Source organism: Plecotus auritus (assembly GCF_963455305.1).
Source record: "Plecotus auritus genome assembly, chromosome: 5".
NCBI lineage: Eukaryota > Metazoa > Chordata > Mammalia > Chiroptera > Vespertilionidae > Plecotus > Plecotus auritus.
Window position 1 is genome coordinate 31,204,879 of NC_137776.1, and position 24,058 is coordinate 31,228,936.

At 41.3% G+C, this 24,058-nt stretch overlaps 1 protein-coding gene across 1 annotated transcript in view; it reads right to left on the minus strand.

The window, feature by feature from the left end:
• Nucleotides 1-24,058, minus strand: part of DNER (delta/notch like EGF repeat containing) — a 256,070-nt gene that overhangs the window by 91,456 nt on the left and 140,556 nt on the right. The window contains exon 5 of the mRNA XM_080670649.1: nucleotides 19,736-19,881. Within this exon, the coding sequence (XP_080526775.1) occupies nucleotides 19,736-19,881 (146 nt within the window). The remainder of the gene's footprint in view (nucleotides 1-19,735; nucleotides 19,882-24,058) is intronic.

Genomic DNA, 24,058 nt, shown 5'->3' on the forward strand with positions numbered 1-24,058 from the left:
TTGAAGCTTTTGTTTTTTTGTGCCCACATAAACTTAAACCTTGCTTATTTGGCCCATGTTAGCCTTTGAGTTTGACATGCTTGGTGTAGACAGTAAGAGGAAACACTGCATTGCTGGCTCAGATTCTATTCCTGGTTCTTCTACCTCCCTGAATTTGGACAAGTAATTTATATTATTTATAACTTTGTTTGCTATTCAACCTCACTTCAATAATAGGCAAAAATAAAAGAAGATGTGCTATAACTGAAAGATTCTATTATTTATGTTATGATTTTTAAAATTTAACTGTTGAAAGATCTAAAATGATACAACAGATATTCGACAACACTTATCCCATAGGATTCCCATCTTCAGCTGGCATTCAGGTCTTCCTCTGGACATTCATAACTTGAACCTAGATTTACTTTCCTAATGGGTCTATACTTCTCCTTTGCCTTAGTCTTCATATCTATTTTTCTCTGAATAGATCATTTTATAGTATACATAGCTTTCTATATAGTCTCAAGTCCAATCCAAAGAGAGAGATTGTAAATAAACAGAAAAGTAAAACATAGAGAATTGATATAAGGGATCAATTCAGACTTCCTTATGGAGAGTGAATGCAATTATTCAACCCCTTGTTTTCCTACTGAAATGAGAATATACACATAAATCTAGAATATTGGTATCACAGCCTAAATTCCAAGAGGTTTGTTTTGCTTGATTATACAATCCCTGATACTATGGACTTTGATTAAAGACATTTCTTCAGCATTTGGAGGAGGGGAAAATTATATCTTTATTTTACTATGAAAGATTTTTATTTATATTATAGAGTCCCAGCTCTGATCAATGCATTTCTTACTTTATTGAATTTATACTCACACAAATGGAAATAACACCAGCAGAGGAGGGAAGGTCCTATCATTCATTTTAATTAAATCTTATCTCAATAAATTTTTGTTGCTTTCATCATTTTAATATTGAACAAATGACAGGTTATAGCTAATAAATGTGTTTCTATAGGAGATTTAGAAAATAATCATTATAATTTCCAGACTAAATTCATCCAAATATCTAACTCAGGGGTGGCAAAAGGTAAGTTCACAGGCAAGGCGAATCTTGCTTGCTTTCAAACTTTTTATTAATCTATAATATTCACATGAAACAATTTCTTTTGGGTGATAATTCAGTCTTCTAACTCTGAATAATAGAGGAAATCTGCATACAAATTTCCTCATTTGGCTTTTCACCTCTATCCTTTATCATATTCTATATAATAAAGAGGTAATATGCAAATTGACCCTCATGCCCTTGTACAAGATGGCCGTCCCCATGTGGTCAAAGATAGCCAGCAGGGGAGGGTAGTTGTGGGTGATCAGGCCAGCAGGGGAGGGCATTTGGGGGCAATCGGGCCAGCAGGGGAGCAGTTAGGCATCAATCAGGCTGGCAGGCGAGTGGTTAGGGGGTGATCAGGCTGGCAGGCAGGCAAGCGGTTAGGAGCCAGCAGTCCCGGATTGTGAGAGGGATGTCCCAGATTGGAGAGGGTGCAGGCTGGGCTGAGTGACACCTCCCCCCACCCCCACCCCAAGTGCACGAATTTCATGTACCGGGCCTCTAGTTCTTTAATAAACAGGCAAATGTAAGAAGTGTGTCACTGAGTTCTGTGAGCTCCTCTAACAAATTAATTAAACCCAAGGAAAGGTCATGGGAACCTCCAATCTATAGCCAGTCAATCAGAAGCTCAGATGACAGATAGCCTGGGCTTGCAACTATCATCTTAAGGGGTAAGGGAAGTCATGTGGGACAGAGCCCTTAACCTGTGGGATTTCATGCTTTCTCTAGGTAGATACAGTTAGAATTTTGTTAAAATTGTTGGAAATCCAGCAGGTGTCTGAGAATTGCTGGTTGGTGTGGGGAAAACCTCTACACATTTGATGACCACAAGTGTCAGAAGTGAAGTGCTCCCTGCAAAGGCAAAGAAACCCACAGGAGAAACACACAGTAAGGAAGAACTGAGTTTTCTCTACATAGAAAGGTGGAAAACTGAGTTTTTCATTTACAAGTTCTTTATTTGGAACGAAAGGAAAGGCATGTTGAGTTCCCTAGAGCTTGGTATCCTCATCATTAGATGGGATAATGAAAATGCCCATGTCACAGGGCTGTGGGGTGTGGAAGTCCTTGAGCCAGCACAGATCTATCTAAGTGCTAGGGAAAAAACGTTAAGCTCGCTTCCTCTTTCATGTGCTCAGGTACTAACAAAGGCTGATACACCTAGTAGTGTGGCTGCCATGCACAGCAGTCCTTGGTGCAAAACCAATCTTGAATACATAATTTTTTGCAATTATAATTTTTAGATGCACATGTTGGAAGGAAATAAAGCTCCTATGAGCTGGCCCAAATTCCTGTTTTCTCTGAGGGCTGCATAAATGGGCTTCTGCTATGGAATGGGCTCAAGGTCATTTTGTTGCCAGATGAACACTTCTCCTAGAGCTTCTCAGGCTCCACTAAAATAAAAGTAGATTTGTTTATTTGGCACAACAGCTGTCTGAGAATGGCTCAAATGCCACCTGCCTCCCCTGTTGCTAAACGAGGGAGACATAAAAACCAAACCAAGGCTCAGATTTGCTGCCAAATTTGATAAATCTCACCTCTCCCAACCTTGGTCCCTGTTCTCATACACAACACCTCCAGGAGGCACCTGCCTTCTAGAATTATCTACTATTCTCTTTCCTACTGAAATCAACCCCTGACTGAACTAAGTTATTCTAGTCTTAATGACAGATAACACCTTAATGGGATACCATTTTAGGGCCATTTGCATTTAAATAGGAAATCATGCTGTAATTACATAGGAATGAAGCTCAAATAGCAGGATTGCAGGCATCCTGCCATGAAGATGTGTCAAGGAAATTTGGGATGAAGGAACCTCCCAGAATATTCTTGAATCTTACACCAAGTAGGCAACCCCCAATCTACTGCCTTCTGACCAAAATGATGGGCAACTTAATTGTACCAATGTCAAGTTACTTTTATTTTTTCAAAGTATTTTTTTAAAGATTTTTTAGTTCACAAATAAAGACCTTCAAAATAAAACATTTTTAAAAAATTATCTCCTAGTACTACTGCTGGTTGATAACTATGGTTTTGCCATTTTTTAGAAGACCCTTTTATTAGTATCCTTCTTGGAGAACAATTATATATTCATGAGTATTACTGGCGACAATTGATATTTGTCAATAATTTTATTTAACTACAAAATTAAAAATACATTTAGCTGAGAAATGCTACAAAACAATGGGTAAGAAGACAAGGCAGTTGATTGCCCATTTCTTTTGTGGTTTTTTAAATCTATTTTATTGCTTTCAGAGAGGAAGGGAAAAGGAAAGAAACATAGAAACATCAATGATGAGAGAGAATCACTGATCCACTAGCTGCCTCCTGCATGAGCTCCACTGGGGATCGAGCCCACAACCTGGGCAAGTGCCCTGACCGGGAATCGAACCATGACCTCCTGAGCCAAACCGGCTGATTCTAATTGCCCATTTCTGTGGCCAACAGCCCCAACTCTTGTCACAGGACAGATTTTAAAAGCAAAACAACAACAACAAAAATGTTAGCATTTAGAGTATATGCTATTGAGTTTGACTTAGAAATTCAAGTATCAACTTTCTCTCAATTGTCTTTCAAAATTAGAACTGAGAAGGAAATTAAACATGAGTCTAGCCCCAAATGATTTCCACTAAAGTAGGTTAAGATCAGTCATGCAGGCCAGAAGCATTCTTGGGTAGTTCAAAAGACGATGAGTGGAAACACCTCCAAGGACAACTGGGATGGAATGCCAAGGGCAACAGGGCCATCGGAAGGTAGCTCTTGATGGAGGCAAAGAAGCCATTTCCATTGGTTTGTACATCACACGTGCCATCTATAATTTGTAAAGTTCTTTAAAAAATGCTTCTGTGGTAGGCAGTTAGACAGACATGAGTAGAACAAGGAGATGGGCCAGGTACAGAAGGTCACCAGGGTAGAAAGCCTGGGTGCCTAGCAACAGGCAAAACTGGGAAAACAAGGACTTTTCCCCAGGGTCACCTTTCCCCTAGCATATCGCTGGTCATATGGTTCAGACACCCCCCCCCCCCCCGCCCCGGCATGTTACTTATTATGCAGTAGACCCTCTTGGAGGAGGAACAGGGGCCAAGAGTGGCCTCATTCAACTTCCTTGTATGCCCTTGCACTGATCACTTCCTTAACCATTAACTCTTAGGTGTAACATCTAGGCCTCAGTTGTGTTTTAGCTTCAGGCCCAAAAAAGCAGCAAAACCAGACAAGTGATGCCATGGCTAACCTTAGAACTGGCTGCACTGACTAGTAACCCCCTGTCCTGGTTCTGACCTATTAGTAGAGACCACAATGCATTTGGAAAGGACACATTTGGAAAGCTGATGAATATTCTATTGAGATCCTCCTCTGAAACCTCCAGATAAATACCCTCAAGACAGAGGACACAGTATGACTCCCCATAGGGAGCACACCTTTTCCCACCCCTTTCCCCAGGGGAGATTTCCTTGCCTCTCTTTTCCTCCTGAGTTCCAAAGGCCCTTCATTTGTCTCTGTGACTTGTTTCCTGAGTCCACACCAGTTGGCTCACTTTTCCTACCTTTGTGACTTTCTAAATAAACTTTTATAGTTTGAGTCTTGGCTCTGAATTCTTTCTTAGCCAGAACTCAAGAACTGAGGTCGCTGAACCAAGGTCCAGTCGCCAGTGACATTCTGGTGGTGACTCGCTGCCAACACTTCCATATATATAACCTCATTTCAAATTCCATTAGGACTTTCCAGCACCTATCTGGGTCTGTGCTACACCTCAACCTTGCACAAGTCACAGCTTTGTGACATGAACATGCTCATCATTCCCATCATCAGACAGAGACACTGATGGAATTACATGATGCAATTTCAGTAGGAGAGTCATATCTTGACCCTTATTCTACCCTATGTCTACTGGCCTCCACTGGGCCACAAAGCCTCAGACTTCATCAGAATGGTCTGTACAAATGTGGAAGCCACATTGACATTGGCTGGACCAAGTACAAGAACAGCTATCTTTAAACACAGAGATATTTGTTATCAACAAGATGACAAAAATAATAAGGGCTTCGTATGGTTTCTTACTGATCTACACAAAACTAAAAGTTAGTACATTTGGAAGTACTATCAAATTGCAAAATTTCAACCCTCACTGAAATCATGACACTTAATGCCTGAGAGCCTCAATATCCCCATCCAATAACAGGAGTGAAAAAAATGTCCCTGTCACAGGGCCCTACTGAGGAGAATATTCTTTCTACCAGGATGCAATAATGAAACTGTTGTCTCATTATCATCCTGGAAATTTAAACCAAACAGAATTTTATGGGTTATATTCTATTAGATTGCACAATGAATTGTTCTTACAGTAGAAGATGGAAGTATAATATGATTCTAATCTAAATATGTAAGCCCATACTTCTTCCATTTTTATTTATTTTAGCAACCTAAAGAAGCCCTAAGACAAAAGTCAACTTTAGCTGCTGCTTCTGATTTTAGACGGCACAACATAATATCTTTTTTATCCCCAAGATCTTCCATGTGTTCAGAGAAACCCTAAAAATAGAGGAGCAGGCTATGATTGAAAAATCAATGAAAGTAATTCAAGCTTAAAGAAAAGGGACTAGATTCCAGTACAAGTTCCCACAGTCTGTGACCGTGGGCTGTGGGACAGTCACATCCTTAATCTAATCAAAATTCCATCTAGCCATGGCCTTTGCCATTCATCTAGCTGAAGGTTCTTTTTCCATTCCAGACCCTACAAAACTTCCTGAGCAGATTGCTTCATCATCACTTCAAACTGATGCTTTCCTGATATGTAGCTCATTCTTTTTATTTTTTTAAGATACTGGTTTTTATTTTTTATGTTTTTAAATAAATCTTTATTGTTCAGATTATTACAGATATTCCTCTTTTTTCCCCCCATAGCTCCCCTCCACCTGATTCCCCACCCCCCCACCCCATGCCCTTACCCCCCTCCACTGTCCTCATCCATAGGTATAAGATTTTTGTCTAAACTCTTCCCACACCCATCACGCCCCCTTCCCCCCTGAGAATTGTCAGTCCATTCCCTTTCTATGCCCCTGATTCTATTATATTCACCAGTTTATTCTGTTCATCAGATTTTTTATTCACTTGATTTTTAGATTCACATGTTGATAGATAAATGTATTTGTTGTAACTTTGTTGTTCATAATTTTTATCTTTACCTTTTTCTTCTTCTTCCTCTTTTTAAAGAATACCCTTCAGCATTTCATATAATCCTGGTTTGGTGGTGATGAACTCCTTTAGCTTTTTCTTGTCTGTGAAGTTCTTTATCTGACCTTCAATTCTAAATGATAGCTTTGCTGGGTAGAGTAATCTTGGTTGTAGGTTCTTGCTGTTCATCACTTTGAATATTTCTTGCCACTCCCTTCTGGCCTGCATAGTTTCTGCCAAGAAATCAGCTGACAGTCGTATGGGTACTCCCTTGTAGGTAACTAACCATTTTTCTCTTGCTGCTTTCAAGATTCTTTGTCTTTTGCCCTTGGCATTTTAATTATGACGTGTCTTGGTGTGGTCCTCTTTGGATTCCTCTTGTATGGGGTTCTGTGTGCTTCCTGAACTTGTAAGTCTATTTCTTTCACCAGGTAGGGAAAGTTTTCTGTCATTATTTCTTCTAATAGGTTTTCAATATTTTGCTCTCTCTCTTCTTCTGGCACCCCCATAATTCGGATGTTGGTATGCTTGAAGTTGTCCCAGAGGCTCCTTACACTATCTTCATATTTTTTAATTCTTTTTTCTTTTTGTTTTTCTGGTTGGGTGTTTTTTGCTTCCTCATATTTCAAATCTTTGGTTTGATTCTTGGGATCCTCTAATCTACTGTTAGATTTCTGTATATTATTCTTTATTTCAGACAGCGTATGCTTAATTTCTGACTGGTCCTTTTCCATTTTTTTGGCATTCTCATTAAGATCCTTGAAGGTCTCACTAAGTTCCTCAGATGTCTCACTAAGTTTCTCGGCAGTTTCTAGAAGATTCTTGAGTAACCTTATAACTGTGGTTTTGAACTCTATATCCAGTAGTTTGCTTTCCTCCATTTCTTTCATTCGTGACATGTTTCTTTGTCTCCACATTTTGGCTGCTTCCCTGTGTTGATGGAGTGGCTTTGTGTGGTAGGTGACCTATAGGGCCCAGTGGCTCAGCCTCCCCTATCACCTGAGGTGGACACTCTTGGTGCACCCCTTTGTGGGCTGAGTGCACAGTCTTGTTGTAGTTAAGCCTTGATTGCTGTTGGTACACTGGGAGGAATTGAACTCCAGGCCAATTGACTGTGAGGATCGGCTGTGTCTATAATGGAAGAACTGCTGTGCTGGAGACACCCTTATGGGGCAGGACTTGCTTCAGTGGGGCTTTGGTGCTCACTGAGTCTGCCTCTTGAGTGTGTCACTTATGTATGTGAGGAGTTGAAATCTGGTGTCGTCTCACACTGACCTCTAGGTACACTGGTTCCTGGATCTCCAAGGAGGTGCAAGTCAGCTACTATCTGAGGCCACCCAGCAGGAGCTACAGCAGGATCTGCAGATTTCTCCTTGCTTGGGGTTTGGAAGTTTTGGAGCTGTCTGACCCAGCTGCAATTTGTTAGGTTAAGCTGCAAAAGGGCAGGCCATTCATATGCAAAAGCCGCTGTGCACAGCTGAGGCAGGTTTGTAAATTGGGTGGGGAGGGGTCTCAGGGAATCACTAAGGCGTGGCAAACAGCGATGGCTGCCAGTCAGACCTCTCTGCGTCTCTGTGTTTCCACGTCCCGCTTCCCGCACCCCAGCACAGCAAACAATGATTCCTGTGCGCACCTCTGTGAGAAAGCCACCCTCACTTTCCAACCTGATGCCAGACAGTCCAGTTTCTCCCTGTATGAGTCTGGGTCCCCAGAGTCTTGTGGGAAACTAGAGTTCAGGGGAGTTGGGAGCTTGTGTCTCCCTTCCAATTGGAAAAAACAGAGCACCCAGTCACCAGCCCGATTAGCGCGAGCCTCTGTACCTCTGTTTTTCCGAGCCTCTGCACTTCCTACACAGTCTCAATGAGCTTCTTTCTTTCCTTCTAGTTGTGGAACTTCTACTCCGCCAGCTTTCCCGTGGTTCTGGGTGATAGTCATTTTGTCTTTTAGTTGTAGTTTTGGTGTGGTTGTGAGAGGCAACATGTACAGGTGTATACCTTATGCCGCCATCTTGGTTTCTCTCCATTCTTTTAATATTTTAATGTCTGCTGACCATTAATGCCTCTTGCATCAATGTTTAATTTGCCTGACCTATATAATTTTATTCAACTGTTTGTTACTGACACCATCTGATGGTGACTACCTATTATACTTTGCTTATCAGCACTTAAATATATACTAAATCAAACCGATACCAGAGAATACAAAGAAAAAGGCTAAAGGTAAAATGCAATGAAGAAAGCATGTAAAGAAATGAAAAAGGTTAGTAGAAAAGAAAAAGAAAAAACATGGTAGTGAAGTTAGGAAAGCACTTGTTAAATTATAATGTGGAAAGAGAATAAAGAGAGAAAAGGTAAATTTTCTAAGTTTCTTCTAGATGTAGACACTAATACACATGCATAATTATTTGTGGAATGTATAAATGCTACTGTATAAGCTGCCACCAGTATTTCTTCTATTCATGTGCTTCATTTTCCCCTAGTCTCCTGCCAAAATATTGTGACTGTGCTAAAAACAGATGTGTAAGTGACAGTTCTGATGTCCTCCATAATTAATGACCTTTGATTCTGGACAGCTTTGAAACATTCCACATTTGCTGGCCTCTGCTGACTCCTAGAAGGAGTCAGCCCTTGTCCTCTGTGCCCTTCTTTCCACACTCAAGCGTTACATGATATCCCACTGCACATGTCACATAGTCACCTCTGTCTGAGGTTGAGACACAGCTCGAATTTCCTGCCCAGAACCTGGGTGGAAACCAAGTACAGTCATAGAGAGAGGGTGGATTGTGTTCAGGGCAGCAGTCCAAGGGCCTGCGGTAACCTTGCTCCATTTATCCATCATTGCACAGCTGTTGTATTCCAGGGAGAGCTTGCTCATTTTCTTCTGGAGCCAGATTCTTTTTCCCTTATTGGTTTGGAAATATCCTACTCAACTACAGAATTATCATTAAACTACAAACTATCCTCCAGTGTGAAGTTGAAAAGGATTAATGCTCGTGGCTCAATTAAATGCTTATCTTAGCCTCAAAAATGCCCCTTATGTCAAAGGAAGTTGAGTACAGAATAAGTTCCTTCTTGCTAATGATTAACAGACATGGAGGTTGGGCCAAGTTTCTTGGGATTATTCTTGGAATACAAGGAGAAGGCAATTAGAAGAAAGAAACCCTTACAGGGACTCAGGTCAGTCTGACCTGTGTGGGGTGATGACAGTCCTATCCCTTCCTCACAGAGGTGGTGGGTTCCTGGCCAGTTTCCAGTCGAGGCAATATTTGAGTAGCATCTTCTCTGAATCTTCCTTATCTCACATTCCATAGAAATAAACCAAGCTTTTAAATGGGTGTCAGGCAAAGAATAACCATGGATTGAGCAGATATCCCAGTGCTGACTTAGCCTGGACCAGTATCAGGTGGCTCAAGTGAACAGAATCACCTGCCTCCATTCAGAGGCAGAACAATCTCCAATCCCCAGGAGCTGGACTACGTTATATCTGCAATGATTTCTCTCCCTTTAACCAAGATTGCACAAAGGTGATATGACTTCAGTTTTGATGGGAAAATTCAAAATGTTTTTTTCCTAAGACATAAAGCACAGAGTATGAGTTTTTAGAAAACAAAATAAAAATAACAAAAATCTCTCTGATCAACATTATTAGTCATTAGGAAAATGCAACTCAAAACTACAACCAGACAACACTTCACACACACTAGGGTGGCAAAAGTCAGAAAAAAAAAGAAGGGAAGGGAAGGGAAGGGAAGGGAAGGGAAGGGAAGGGAAGGGAAGGGAAGGGAAGGGAAGGGAAGGGAAGGGAAGGGAAGGGAAGGGAAGGGAAGGGAAGGGAAAGAGCAAGTGTTGGTGAGTATATGAAGTTTGAATCCCCATGTATTGCTGGTAGGAATGTAAAATGGTTCTTTGGCAACTGTGAAAAACAATTAACATTTCCTCAAAAAGCTAACATAGAATTGCCATATGATCCAGCAATTCTACTTTTTAGGTATACACCCAAAAGAATTGAAAACAGATATTCCAACTAACACTTGTACTCACATGTTCATAGCAGCACTAGTCACAATAGCAAGAGCTAGAAATGATTCAAATGTCCATCAATCATAAATGGATAAACAAATTATTGTCCATCTGCACAATGGAATATTACTCAACCATAAAGAGGAATGAAGTACTGACACACGCTACAACCTGAATGAACCTCGAAACATCATGCTAAGGGAAGGCAGCCAGATGCAAACTGTCACATATGATATCATTTATGTGAAACATCAAGAATAGTAAATCCATAGGGACAGAATGCCAAAGGATGTTGCCAGGGGCTGCGAAGAGAATGGGGAGGTGATGGGGAGAGACTGCTGAATGAGTACAGTGCTTCCTTTGGGGAGATGAAAACTAGATAGAGGTGGTGGTCACACACATTGTGATTGTACTGAATGCCATTGAATTGTTCACCTTAAAATGAGTTAAATTTGTATTAGATGAATTTCACCTCAATTCTTTAAATTGTTTTAATACTCTGTCAAGACTGGTGCCTGACATCACTTGCCTCAAAGAAGGGAGTTTTGTTCCCTTTTCTACAGATCTCCACACCTTCTCTCCCACACCTCCTCTTGATTCCATCTTCTCTGGAACCTTCCTCCATTAACTACACCCCTCCCCTCACCTGTCACATCAGCCAGTTTCTTTCCTTCTGTTTATTTCAATGTGGCACATCTCTGCTCTAGGAGTAAAAACCCTCCTTTTGTCCCAGTTTCCCACTTTCTCCCTCCACTCCGTGCCAAACTTATCAAAAGGGCAAGGCATGTTGGTGACCCAAGCCCCTCCTTGCCCTATAATCCGGCTTCCTGCCCACCACCATTGCTGCCCTCCCAACAGCAAGATCCTGGCTGGATTCTCCCACCTCCTGCCCAGGGAAGCAGCCAATTTTCTGAAAAGCAATCGCTTCATTTCCTTGCTCCTCTTTACTATCTAAAGAGCTTGCAACAAGGACTAACGAAAAGGTTGCAGGGGGGAAAATGCCAATTAAAATTTGATGAAATCTCAAGCCTTGCACATCTTTTTAACATTCTGGGTAACAAAACGGCGGGGGTGGGGATGGGGGGAGGATGGAGGGGTACATAAAGCATTCCTGCTGCTCCCCAAAGCCCAGGGATTGTCTCAGCAAACACATGCAGTTCTTTGCGTCAGGACCTAATGATCCCATTTTTCATGGAATACCTTTTCTTCTTGAAAGAAGGACTCACAGGCAAACTAGGCTTCTTCAGAATTGGCCATTCAGCAGATACTTTCTCTCAAATGAACCGAGTAAGACTGCCACTTCAAGGGAAACAACCACTAGTTTTTGTTGTCAGAGATAACATTTGAGCTTTAAAAGCCTTAAAGGAGAAATTAGAATTTTGGAAAATGTTTATCTTTCATTATGAGCTTGACAAACCCCCAATACTTAAAGACAATTTTGATGGGATTGGTGGTGATATTAATCATGATGTGATTTTTGGGGTTATTATATAATGAAAGGTAACATTTGGAAGCTCTGTATAAGTCCATTACTTTCCAAATGACAAATCTGTGATGTTATAAAAACCATTCATCGGTAGAAAATCCAAAATGCAGAACAGACCAATGGATTTTAATGTACCAGGATACAAGAGATCATTGATATGGTTTCAGATTCCACATTCAATTAACCTTTATGAATCTGCCACTTGTCCAGTTCTGGAGTATTTTCAAGATACTCAATTATCTGCAAAGGCTATTAAAACACTTCTCCTCTTTCCAGCTGAGAATCTGTATGAGGCTCAATTTTCTTCCTATACTTCAACCAAAACAACACTTCACAATAGATCACATATAAAAGCAAATGTAAAAATCCAGCTCTCTTCTTTGGAGCCAGATATTAAAGAGATTTGTAAAAATGAAAACGGTGCCTTACTTCTCACTAAATTATTTTTTGCTTTGGAAAATATAGTTACTTTTCATAAAGAAGGTATAATTTTTGGTAATATGTGATGGGTTTATTAATTAAAAGAAATAATAAATATTTAATACCTTTGTTTTAAATTAATGTAATAAATATCAGTAGATGGAGCCCAATAAACAAGAGTTTCTTGGGGACCTCATGACTTTGTAAAATGCAAGGGAATTCTGAGACCAAAAAATCAGAAAAACACTGGGCTAAGTGAAGTCAAACATATTTGTAAATAAAAGTGCAAACACCACATCCACTGGAGGAGTCTTCACATGAATCTGTAGCAGAGAATGGAGGCCAACATCTAGAGACTGAGGCACAAGGATGGCCAGCAGGGAGCTATTCTGAGAGGGAGGGGAGATCTCCTCTAATACCAGGAAGGAACCTGGACCCTGTCTGTCATTAAGACACATTTGTCCCATGTTGGTATTTCTGTCCAGTTGGAGGGAAGTTATGCTGGACAATCCCCTAACACATCACAGATCATTCTAAATGACCTAACATTCCCTCACTGGAAGGACAAGCTGCAAAGGCAGGCTGATTCTTAAGAAACTCAGAGGATGTCACGAAAGAAAAGACAAATACCATCATCAAACTAAAGCTCCAATCTGTCAGACTTCAGGGAGACAAATGAGTCCATTTGTACTTTTTATTATTACTATTTGCACTTTAAAGCCATATTTGAGGTAACTGTCAAAAACAGAAGTCCATGCTGGGGACCATTTAAATGGTTTCTTTCCCCCTAAAAATATGAAGGAAATACCTCAAATGGGCACTGACTAGATATTTAATTAGAGGAAGACTGCGGAAGTTTATGATGTTTCAGAGGATATTTGGGCATCAGATGAAGGTCAAGTTCAATGATTTCCGATGCCAGTGTTTTGACTTTCAACATCTGGAGAGCAGGGAGTCAGGTGGTTTTCCTCCCCTGTGTTTTGTTGGGGTGAAGCTCCATGCCGGACACATAGAGGTGCTCATAGAACGCTGGGTGAGAGAATGAAAATGTGCAGAAATAAATGAATATCCAAGATGAGGAGTGAAATAAATTCCTTTGGTGAGTGTGAGCAAAGCACCACAATGCTTTCCGGATCCCTAAAGGGGATGCCCTCCTCGGGCAAAGCCATTCAGCCTCATTATTTCCAGCAGCTCATGCTAAGCTCACTGAATTATGGACTGAAAAAATAGGACAAAAGGATAAGTATTTTACGGAAAGACAAGGAAAACAGGCCTGCCAAGTTCCAAGTGATGGATTTTCTTCTCTCAGGCATCGTTTAATCAGTGCCTTATTTCCGTGTTCTAAAATTACTCATTCAAATCTCAGAATGATAGGTATCTGTCTTTGATGCAGACTTATGAGTATGTCTCCTCTTTGTAAAGTCTGAGAGATATAATGAACTGGACAGAACTGTGAGAAAAGGGCTCCACACCTGAATGCCTAGGATACAGTGAGGCCCTTTGATTTTTTGATGGGCTTCCTCTGCTACCCTCCCACCCCATTTCTTTCTCACAGTGTTACCATGTCACAGTCTTTTTTCAAGGTCTCATGAGGGCCTTTTATGTTCACGCTAATGACAATCAAAAAATAAGCTATGGGAGAAGTGATGGGTAAGAGAATATGACATCCATTCCTGCCCTCCGGTGCACTGCTACTGCCTGAGAGAGTTTCTCAGAGGACTCAAACCAACAGAAGGATGGCATCAACGATTCCATTGATTCCACTGACCTACTTCCTCTTGAAACGAGAGAGAAAGGATTGGCAACGTTGCTTAAGGTGGTCCTCAGTGGTGACTACAGCGTTCTGGGTCACACTGTCTGTGAGAACCTCAGAACAGAGACTGTTTTCCATCTTATTACTTTATCAACCATATATCAACCATATTTAACTACCATGTAACTCAAATTATATATCTAACTCAACACTCAGAGAACTGGTTTCCCATCATATTTTTGTTTTGTTTTGTTCATTCGGTTCATGGGCACTTTTTCAGCATCATCCATGTGGACAGCACATCCTATTTGTTACAATGGATGCCGAAGGAAGCAGGCACAGATCACAACATCAAGAAACTCACCTGCCCGAGACTCCCCTGGGAAGCCCAGTGATCCCACATCTGAGTTGAACCTGTCTCAGGGCTCACAGGACACACCTGCAACTCTTTCCCACAGCCCAGCCTGCATCACCATGATTTACTGGTCCAGCACCCTGCCCCCACAACCTTCCAACTCTGTCTCAAAGGCCATGTCATCTCTGACCAAATGTGTATCTCCAGAGCCTCAGCCAGTATCAGGCATGTGACAGGCAATAACTCTGCAGTGAGGTGAGTACAAATAATAATGGATGTAAAGAAATACAAGCATACATCAATACTCATGTGTCTCATAAGAAAAATAAAATGCAATAGGGTTTTAGAGGAGGGAGTCAGCACTGAGGGATTAGGGACAGCTTCTGGAAGCAAGAAGAGTTTGAGCTGTGTCTGAAGTATAGTTAGGAAGGTAGGAGGGTAGGGGCAGAGAGTGGGGATAGAGTGGTGTGGCAACTAAGGATTCCAGATGGAGGGAACAACATGTGCAAAACTACGGAAAACTGAGGGAGGAATGAGGTGTGTGTCGGGGTGCGGGGGGGGGGGGGCGGGGGGCACGCCTACAGGGATTGTGGAAGGAGCTCAGGTTGGAAGCTGGAAAGGGTGCTCATGCACACAGCTTAGGCATGCTCCTCTCTCTGCTCTGGGAATGAAATAGAAAGTAAACAAACCTCAGAAATGAGAATTTACTTCGAGCCCTAACAAAGAGGCACATGCTTTTGAAACGGGAAAAAGGATAAGTAGAGGGGAAGGATAGTATCACCTGCCCAGGCCACATGGGCTGGAGAATGAGGACAGTGGATGTTAACAAGTGATGAATAGAAAACAACTTCAGGGCAGTGATTTATTTCCCATAAACCAAACCCAAGCAGAAGAACTCGGCCATAGGAAGACTAGGACTTTCTAGAACTTGAGCTTTTGACTTCTAAGAGTGGGGAGGGAGGTAACAGAAGGTCAGGAATCTTCAAGAGCCCAATATGCTAGTGTTTTTCTCATGTGAAGGCCAACCCCTGGAGACAGAATTAAGATACAGGCTCTAAGGGGAATTATCAATGGCTCCCAGCCATGATGTCAGTTCAATTCTCTCTCAAAACACAATCTGAATATTCAGCTCTAATATATGATCCAAATAGCCTGAGAATGATGGATTCCTAAGCTACAGCTAGAGAGATTTCTAAGGAACCTTTTAAGAATGGGGGCCTGACTCCACTTATCTATCAATATAAATCAGAGCCAACAAATAAGACAGTTTGGGGATATGTATTGAGCCATTATATCATTTATCAGCAGTTATCTTTTTTTATTAATTCCATGTGACCTTGAATTTATTAACAGTCAAATCCCTGAATAAAATGATGTTTCATATTTGTATTATGAAATCAGCAAGAATGGGAAGATGATAAGCACTATTCCTAAGACCTCTATTTCCAGAATTATGGTCCACAACCTACTTTTGCATCAGAATCACCATCTATCTAACAAAAGGCATCACAATCTGAGTGAGGGGCCTGGAATATGACTTTTTGTCAAGGGGCTCAGGCTAATTGTAGGCAAAGTAAATTTTAAAACTAATCCTTTAATTTTGTGGGCAAGGAATGCAATTGAGTAGAAAGGGTACAACAATGAATTGGAGAGAAAAAGAGAAAATTTTGTGATGGTTAATTTTATATGTCAACTTGGCTGGGCCATGGTGCCTAGATATTTGGTCAAACATTATTCTGGATGTTTCTATCAGGGTGTTTTTGGATGATATTTACATTTAAATCAGTGAACTTTGAGTAAAGCAGATTGAACTACATAATGAGGGTGGGCCTCATCCAATCAGTTGAAGGCCTGAATAGAACAAAAGGCTGATCTCCCCAAAGCAAGAGGGAATTCTCCCAGCAGTCTTTGGACTTCATCTGCAACATCAGCTCTTTCTTGTCCACCAGTAGACTGCCTTTGGACTTGAACTGAAACTCTTTCCTGAGTCTTCAGCCCACTAGCCTCTCCCCAATCAAATTTTGAACTCACTGAGACTCCACAATGAGTGGATCCAGAATGAGCCAATTCCTTAAAATAAATCATAAATATATCTCCTATTGCTTCTGTTTCTCTGAAAAACCTTGTCTAATACACATCTCTTGCACTTCGGAGACAGGGTCCATGGAACCTAATTGAATCTAAAGAAGATTTAAAGCCCACACCAGCAAAGAGGTCTTTGTGAGTCTCTGACACACCTTTCAGATAATTAAGGAATCATCAAATAGCAGCAGCCAACCTTGGTGACAAGATTCAAAGAGAAGCAGTGGCCAACAGTCCAAATATTTTATAAGGAAAAGAAAACACCAGTCAACTGTTATAACAAAAGGAGTTTTTTAAAAGGTAGCTTCCTACCGAGCTATAGTAAAAATTTAAAAAGACTTTCCCAGGATGGAGCCATATCTAAGAACAGCAAGCTTAAACTTTTATTACAAATCGCCCATCAACTCAGAACTGTGAAGTATCCTCTAGACCAGTGGTTCTCAACCTTCCTAATGCTGCGACTCTTTAATACAGTTCCTCATGTTGTGGTGACCCCCAACCATAAAATTATTTTCGTTGCTACTTCATAACTGTAATTTTGCTACTGTTATGAATTGTAATGTAAATATCTGTGTTTTCTGATAGTCTTAGGCGACCCCTGTGAAAGGATCGTTCAACCCCCAAAGGGGTCACGACCCACAGGTTGAGAACTGCTGCTCTAGACAAAGTATACCTGACAGAAAAGAAATGAGCCCCATTACCAAATGAGAGTAGTGTGGTAATAACAGAATTGCTTTTATTTTTATGGATGATCCAATAAAAAGTTATAAAAATGATTAGCAACAGTAAAAAATTAAACTACCATATAGTTCTTTCTATTTTGCATTGAGTTTAAGGTTAGACCGTATAACTTCTAATTTTTGGAAAGAGTAAAAAGAAACAAACTTGATGATAACAGTCTTGTTTGTCAATGACTAGTAAATTATGGCAACAATCACAAGAAGCCACTGGAACTCAAGTAGACACAAAAATGGTGAGCCTCCTTTGCATCTCTACTCCTGCCAATGGTAGTTCAACTCCCCCCGCCCCATCTTTTTATGAACTATAGGACTGGCTTCCAGATTGTTCTCTCCAAGAGGACAAAGTGGGTCTATGAATGGACATGGTAATTTCAGCTTAATCGTTGCTTACAGTCACCAGGGATGATTATAATGCTCAGATTAGATGACTGCCATAATTTCCTTAAATCCACTGAAGGTACATGTGGGCTTTGACTGAATCAACAACAGCAGAGGCTCCATACTCTAGAAGCCACGTGGTGGACGTGGGAGGTGGCAGCAGAGGGAGGAGGTGTCATCTCAGGGAGAGGTAAACAGCTATTCAAAGGAGCTGGTGCCCGTAATGAACGTGTTTCCTCTACAGTGATCTGCTAAAATTAGCATGAATTCCTCACTCAGGCATTTGAGTCATTTTTTTTTTTTTCAGTTTTCCAAGTTACCTGCCAGGTGCTAACCACTTCCACAACCTTTTCAATGAGTCAATTCTAAAGCACCAGGCACAGCCTCTGAGCTAGAGCGTTCATGCCGATGAGACCCAGGTGGGGCCGCATGCTGCCAACATGATGCCTCAGGATAACACGGTGAGTACTTTATGAATGAAAAGTTTCCCCAGAAGTGTGGTCCATTGTAAGAGAAAGCTCACAAGGAATCTGAACCACTTTGTCAGTCCTAAGTTCTGAGAACAGCCCTCTGTTCCTTGTTTAAGACATTTCTCTTTTGCCAATATCGTTTTGAGGGCTAATCAGGCCCCAGAATCATTCACTGGGGATAATAAGAATGAATTTGGGGAAGACCCTTGTGTCCCCTCTTTGCAGCCTCACTGGGAAGCTCTGACATTCTTCCATGGTTTCCATATCTTTTCTCAAATTACTGTACTCTAGTTTGACTGTCACAGAACATAAGTGTCCTTCCCTTTTTCCCCATAAAATTAGTTGATAAATGAAGCTTCCTCTCAAGAAAGAGAAGCATTGGGTCCAAGTTGGTTGAGACAGAAGGAAATGGACCTACAGCAGTGGTCGGCGAACTTCGGCTCACGAGCCACATGCGGCTCGCGAGCCGCGGTTTGCCACTCTGTTGACTAATGAGTTTGCCTACCACTGACCTACAGGGAAGGCTCGGTTCAGTAAAGGAAACCTCATGCTTCGCCTCCTGTCTTTACCCCAGGCTCTCTCCCCTCCCCCAGGGATTTTGTTTTTTACTTTGGTTTACGTCTGTGTTCCTCTTCTAAGATTAAGAAGAAATTATTATTCCCACTGCTTTCTTGGGTTCTGACAGCATTCTGCCCGCTCCAGGGGATATCTTACAGAAAAAAAATGGTATATTTGAGTCACTGCATTACACCTAAAATACATCAAAATCACAGGTTTTCTAAGATGGCATGAGCAATGTCTTCCAACACCCCTTTTTTCAGTTACCCCATTCCTTCCACTTATCCAAGTTCCCACCACTATTACTGAAGGTGCTGGCATTACCACAAGGATGTGTCACCAAAGAAAATTAACCGGTGCTACCCTTAAAATTGGTCTAAAACAACTCACGCTCTTTTTCTATCGAGGGACCCACTTTACTTAACATGAACTCTAATGTAAATATGTGTAGAACTGGGGAGAGGGAAATGGAGGCAAGGATGCCAGAAGCAGTGAGTGCTAAGAGTAGTGGATGTGTCCTTGTGGAACAGGCTCCCTTGTAAGGGTTAGGGTCTCTCACTCCTGGCACTCAGGTGGCGTCTGGGGTCCATCTGCCATTGCCTTAAGGAAGCCCTGATGGCAATTGGCCTCAGTGGCTGCTCTGGTCCTTTTCTGGTCTGACTCCTTTTCCCCATCACTAACCAGAAAACGAGGAGGAGAAACTGTACTCAGGCCCTGACGTCTGACCCTTGACCCCTGCCACTGGGACCTGAGCTACGGGGAACAAGACTCAGGCCCCCCACAGTGTTGACGATGCTGGTCCACAAAGGTCAAAAATAATGTCAGCCTTTGGGTCCCTGCCTCTTCTCCATTCCTTCTCCTATTTTCACTTCTGTAACTGTTATTAGTATGAGGGAAATGCAAAGTCTAAGGAGGGAATTCTGTAATAATTGGGAAATAAATGACTCTGTGCTTACCTTTCCCTCCTTCCATTTCTCTTGATTCTGCTACCAGATATGATGACGACTTCTTCTCACATAAAACTCTGGTTCATACCAACGCAAAAAGGGCTAGCCCTACACACACTCATTGTAATTACTTTAGAAATCATATGGAGATTTATATATCTGTGTGTTGCATACCGGCATATAATTGAAACCAGAAATGTGGGGGGCTTTTTAAAATACATTTATATCAATATATGTTTTCCAGGCTACCGGTGTCCCCTTACCTCTGCTGGCTTCGTGGTGCAGGCCCCTTTTCCTGAGCACTCCAAGTCACGTGCACGGCTCTCCGCTGGAGCACAGGTGCTGGTCTTCACCACCAGGGTCAAGCGCAAAGCCGCGATGGATTTAGTAACAGAATCATTCACAAAGCCTAAAAGGAAATGGGACAAGAGGAAATGTGAATTTTACCAACATTCTTTTTACAAGTCTCTGAATTTAGTTTAGGCAGCATTCCAGTCTGGCCAAGAAGATGAAGTGCGTTAAGTTAGGCAAAAGAATAAAGCACACACAGCAGCCTCAGGCCGTTCAGACAGCCACTCCCCCATGAGAAACACCCAAGGCCAACGAAAATGAGTGGCTGTCACTTCAGTCATCCCTTAGACCCCGTGGCTCTGCTCCTGCCCTGGCTCTGGGAGACCACGCTTTCTCTCAAGTCCATCCCTGCTCTAGCAATGTTAGAATTCAACTTCCCTGATTTAAACCCATTTTCTCCCAGGAAGCCACCTGCCTACATCTCCCAACTCTCCTGCCTCCTGGTTACCTGAGGTAGTCACAGCACTAAATATACCCCATTACCAGCCTACCTGGGCAGACTCTGTGCCTTCACAGGCAGACCTGCAATACAGGTTGGTATTCTATGTTGGGTTTATCAGTGAATATCTTTCTTGATCACCAATCTGGCTACACAATATCAATTTAACTTATGTGGCTTTAACCAACTAATAATACAGGACCAATGGTAGTTGAATAATTGCAGTATCATTGATGCATCATATTTATCATCCCATGATCTTTGTCTAGTGTGGCTATTTATAGATAGTAAGTAGAAATAAATAGGAAGTAAATATAGTCTCCAATTGGAATAAAGAAATAAATCCTGTATTTTGTATCAATGTTATAATTATTTAACTGAGAGAGCGTCTTTTTTCTAATAAATATATTCACTTATTTATATGTAATTTTAAATTTCAAAATAAATCACTTATAATTAACACCTCCATCATCCAGGAGAAGACTCCTGTGTTACCCATAAATAGTGCTCAAGACCAGATGGTGAAAATGATTCTAGACAGTCATGCCTCTCTGAGCCCCAAAGTTCTCATGTGTTAAGTAAGGATAACAGCCCCAAATTAGGGTGACTATAGAATTTATGATCAAAATTGGGGCTCTTCTCAGATCAAAATAGGGTGCTTTTGTGATTACAACTGAACACAGGCATGAAGTGAGAGGACAGTCTCCTGCTCCTCACGTCCTGAGGAATAGCCAGACACCAGGAATCTGCAAAGTGGAGTCTTACATTAATGCAGGAGATCATTTTAACAGGCAGAAGATGGGTGCAAAACAGAGCAGAAGACTGAATCCAACTCACAAGTGTCAAGGTCATGATGGGAAATGAATGCAAGTCAGAGTGGAGTGGAGCTTCGCCTCAACTCCTCGTTTGGAATTAGGAGGCCAGTGTCTCTTGGTGTCCCAGTAAAGACTGGTGCTGCAGGCCTGACTCAGGGTGGCATTTTACATCCACAGGAACTAGTTGCTTTCTTCCAAAGATTTCCTATTGAGAACTTTATGGTAAACTGGCTTTAGGACAGAAGGAACAGGATGGTTTAGACAAAGGCACCTCCTCTGTAGAGCTTTCTACTTTCTCCATCAGGGCCCCGCACTGGATAGACACCTCACACCTCTTCTCGGCCACCTTCACACACCCTGCTTGCCCCAACTCTGTAAACGTTTCCACAAAGACCCCTTTGTCTGGCCTACTCCCCTTTCTTCCATCTCCTAGCTCAGATCTCACCTTATTCATGAGCTTTTCCTCAATATCCCAGCCCCCTCTGAGCTCAACCCATCCATCTCAAGTACATACTATCACATACATGTCCCTGGTTAGTTTATGTTTTGGGTGGTTTCTTGTTATGCCACCTTTGCCAAATCTTCCTGATGGCTAGGGACAAGTCAGAGAGGTGGCAAGCAGGAAGTCAGGATACGGGTGTATATAGGGTGTCCCAAAAACATGAATGCACACTTTAACAGATCAATTGATGTTTCTTTTCAGCCAGAGTAAGCTTTGAACAAAAGAAATTCATGCTATTGGAAGCATGAAAATGCAGTTGAAGTACAAAGACTGACTTTATAATTATTCAAAGTGTGTATACATTTTTGGGACACAGGGTATCCCCAAAATTTTATTCACACTTTAATAGCTGATAACTCACTTAATTTTCACTCCTTTTCAGGTTTAACTGATTTGAAATAATAGGTGAAGCCAGACTAAGCTTGAACAAAGGAAACTTATTCATTAGACTTTTTTATGGGGATACATGAAAGATAAAGTTTATGGTACAAAACTGGCAACAGTTGACTAATTGAGGGTGCACAAATACCAAACAAAGTAATTCTTGATGTTTGCAATTTCATTGCTTCATGTTATCAGCAGTGCCTGAACCTGAACGGTCATCAGTTTAAAAACAGGCATGGACAAAAAAAAAAAATTATTCATGTCTACAGATTCTTTTAAATTTTGAAAGTGAACTGTATGTTAATAAATACTGACTTTATAATCATTCAAAGTGTGTATACATTATTGGGGGACACTCTATATATGACAGAGCAGCAAAGGTAATTCCTGAAGAGGAGCTTCCAGAATGTCTTGTCATCCAACATGGAAGAACAGCAATTATTTGAATGCATAGATCCAAGTTTTCTAAAGAAATGCGTGCTTATCAATTTGTGATTAGCCTTGACAGGGACACAGAGCCTGCTACAATGTTGGGATGCTATCAGAGTTCTTATTCGAAAAGACAGTTTTACACATAAAATAATAGGTCATCAGATATTGGTAATTATAAAGGTGTTTTTCATACCCTTGCTATGTTCTCTACTTTCGCATTATGATTGAAATCTACATCATCTGTCTACTTTCTAAGCATTTAGACCACATAATGCTTTGTAATTCTGCTGAAGAGACCTCCCTCCAAAGGTTATTTTTTCAATTCTATTCAGCTATTAAATGCACTTAGCTGGTAGAAATTCAAATGAATGCACAGTTAAAAATATACATGGTGTAGTTTTCTAGATAATTTGCTTCCATTATCTCAATGACCATTTACTGAGCTCCCATCTACAAACCAGGGGCCATATTAAATGCTGAGTTTACAAAGATGAGTCACCCCTGGTTTCTGCCACACCAACGTTCAGTCCAGAGTAGTGGGCCTTGGACTGTTTTGAAAGCAGAAGCTACATAATTTTATAGGGGCTTTTTCCAAGTACATGTTTCTGGGCTCCAACACAAATGATTCAGAACCAATAATCTGGGATGGGCCCCTGACAGGCATGTTTTTTGAAAAAGACTTCCTAAATAATTCTGACACATGCTTCCAGTTAAGAACCACTGGTCTGGCAGAAAAGCTAATCTAAATCATGCAAGTAATATTATTATTAAGGTAACAACCACCCTGAATCAGAGGCATCTAGGTGAGCCTCTGAAAGCACACTTTATGCATCTATTACTGAAAGTTCTGCCAACTCTGATTATTTAGACAGAATTGATATTCCCTCTTCTTCACAGGTCTCAGAAGTTCTTGGACACAACTCTGGTAAAGGGTTCTTTATTAGCTTTATTTGCTTAATATGACTGTGAGTATTTTGGCCCCGAAGTCCCTTAGTAAACAATTAAAGAAATCAATCTTTGCAACAGTGTGTCACACACCCCTATGTAATTCCTAATTATGTCGCCTAATTTCCCAAAGTGAGTCAACAGGATAAGCATGCTATTTTGGGCAATATATGGCTCACACAATGAGATCGGCGCCTGGCAGGTCAGAGTATAATTTCAGTAAGTTGTTCGCACCTCTCTTTGACCATGTCTAAGGGAAAAGGCTTGGACTTCCTCATCGTGAAAAGTAATACTGTGCAATTTAACTTTCATCAACCTGCAGCTAGGGGAGGGAGTCAAGTAGCCCCTGGGAAATGCCTCATGCCAAAATCAGGAGCTGTGCCCTTTACAAAGGGACAGCGGAAAGAATCAGAGTGAAAAAGAATTCATCTCTTACAAAAGAAGTTCTTTGAGGCTGGATTCATGGTCATTTGAGAGTTGTTGAAAGTCAGTGTGACTTTTTTGGGGGGGCGGGGAGAGACACAGTACTCATACTGATGGACACTTCTAACACACTTATAAGAAATGCAAAGCAAATGGTCATTATTTCTTTGTTCCTTAATGGTGTGATATCAACATGCACAACATACTTCCGGATCCAGGACTGGATAGAAAAGCTTCCTCACCCTTAACTGGAGTCTCTGAGGATGACACTCGGGTTCTGTCTGCAGAGACATTT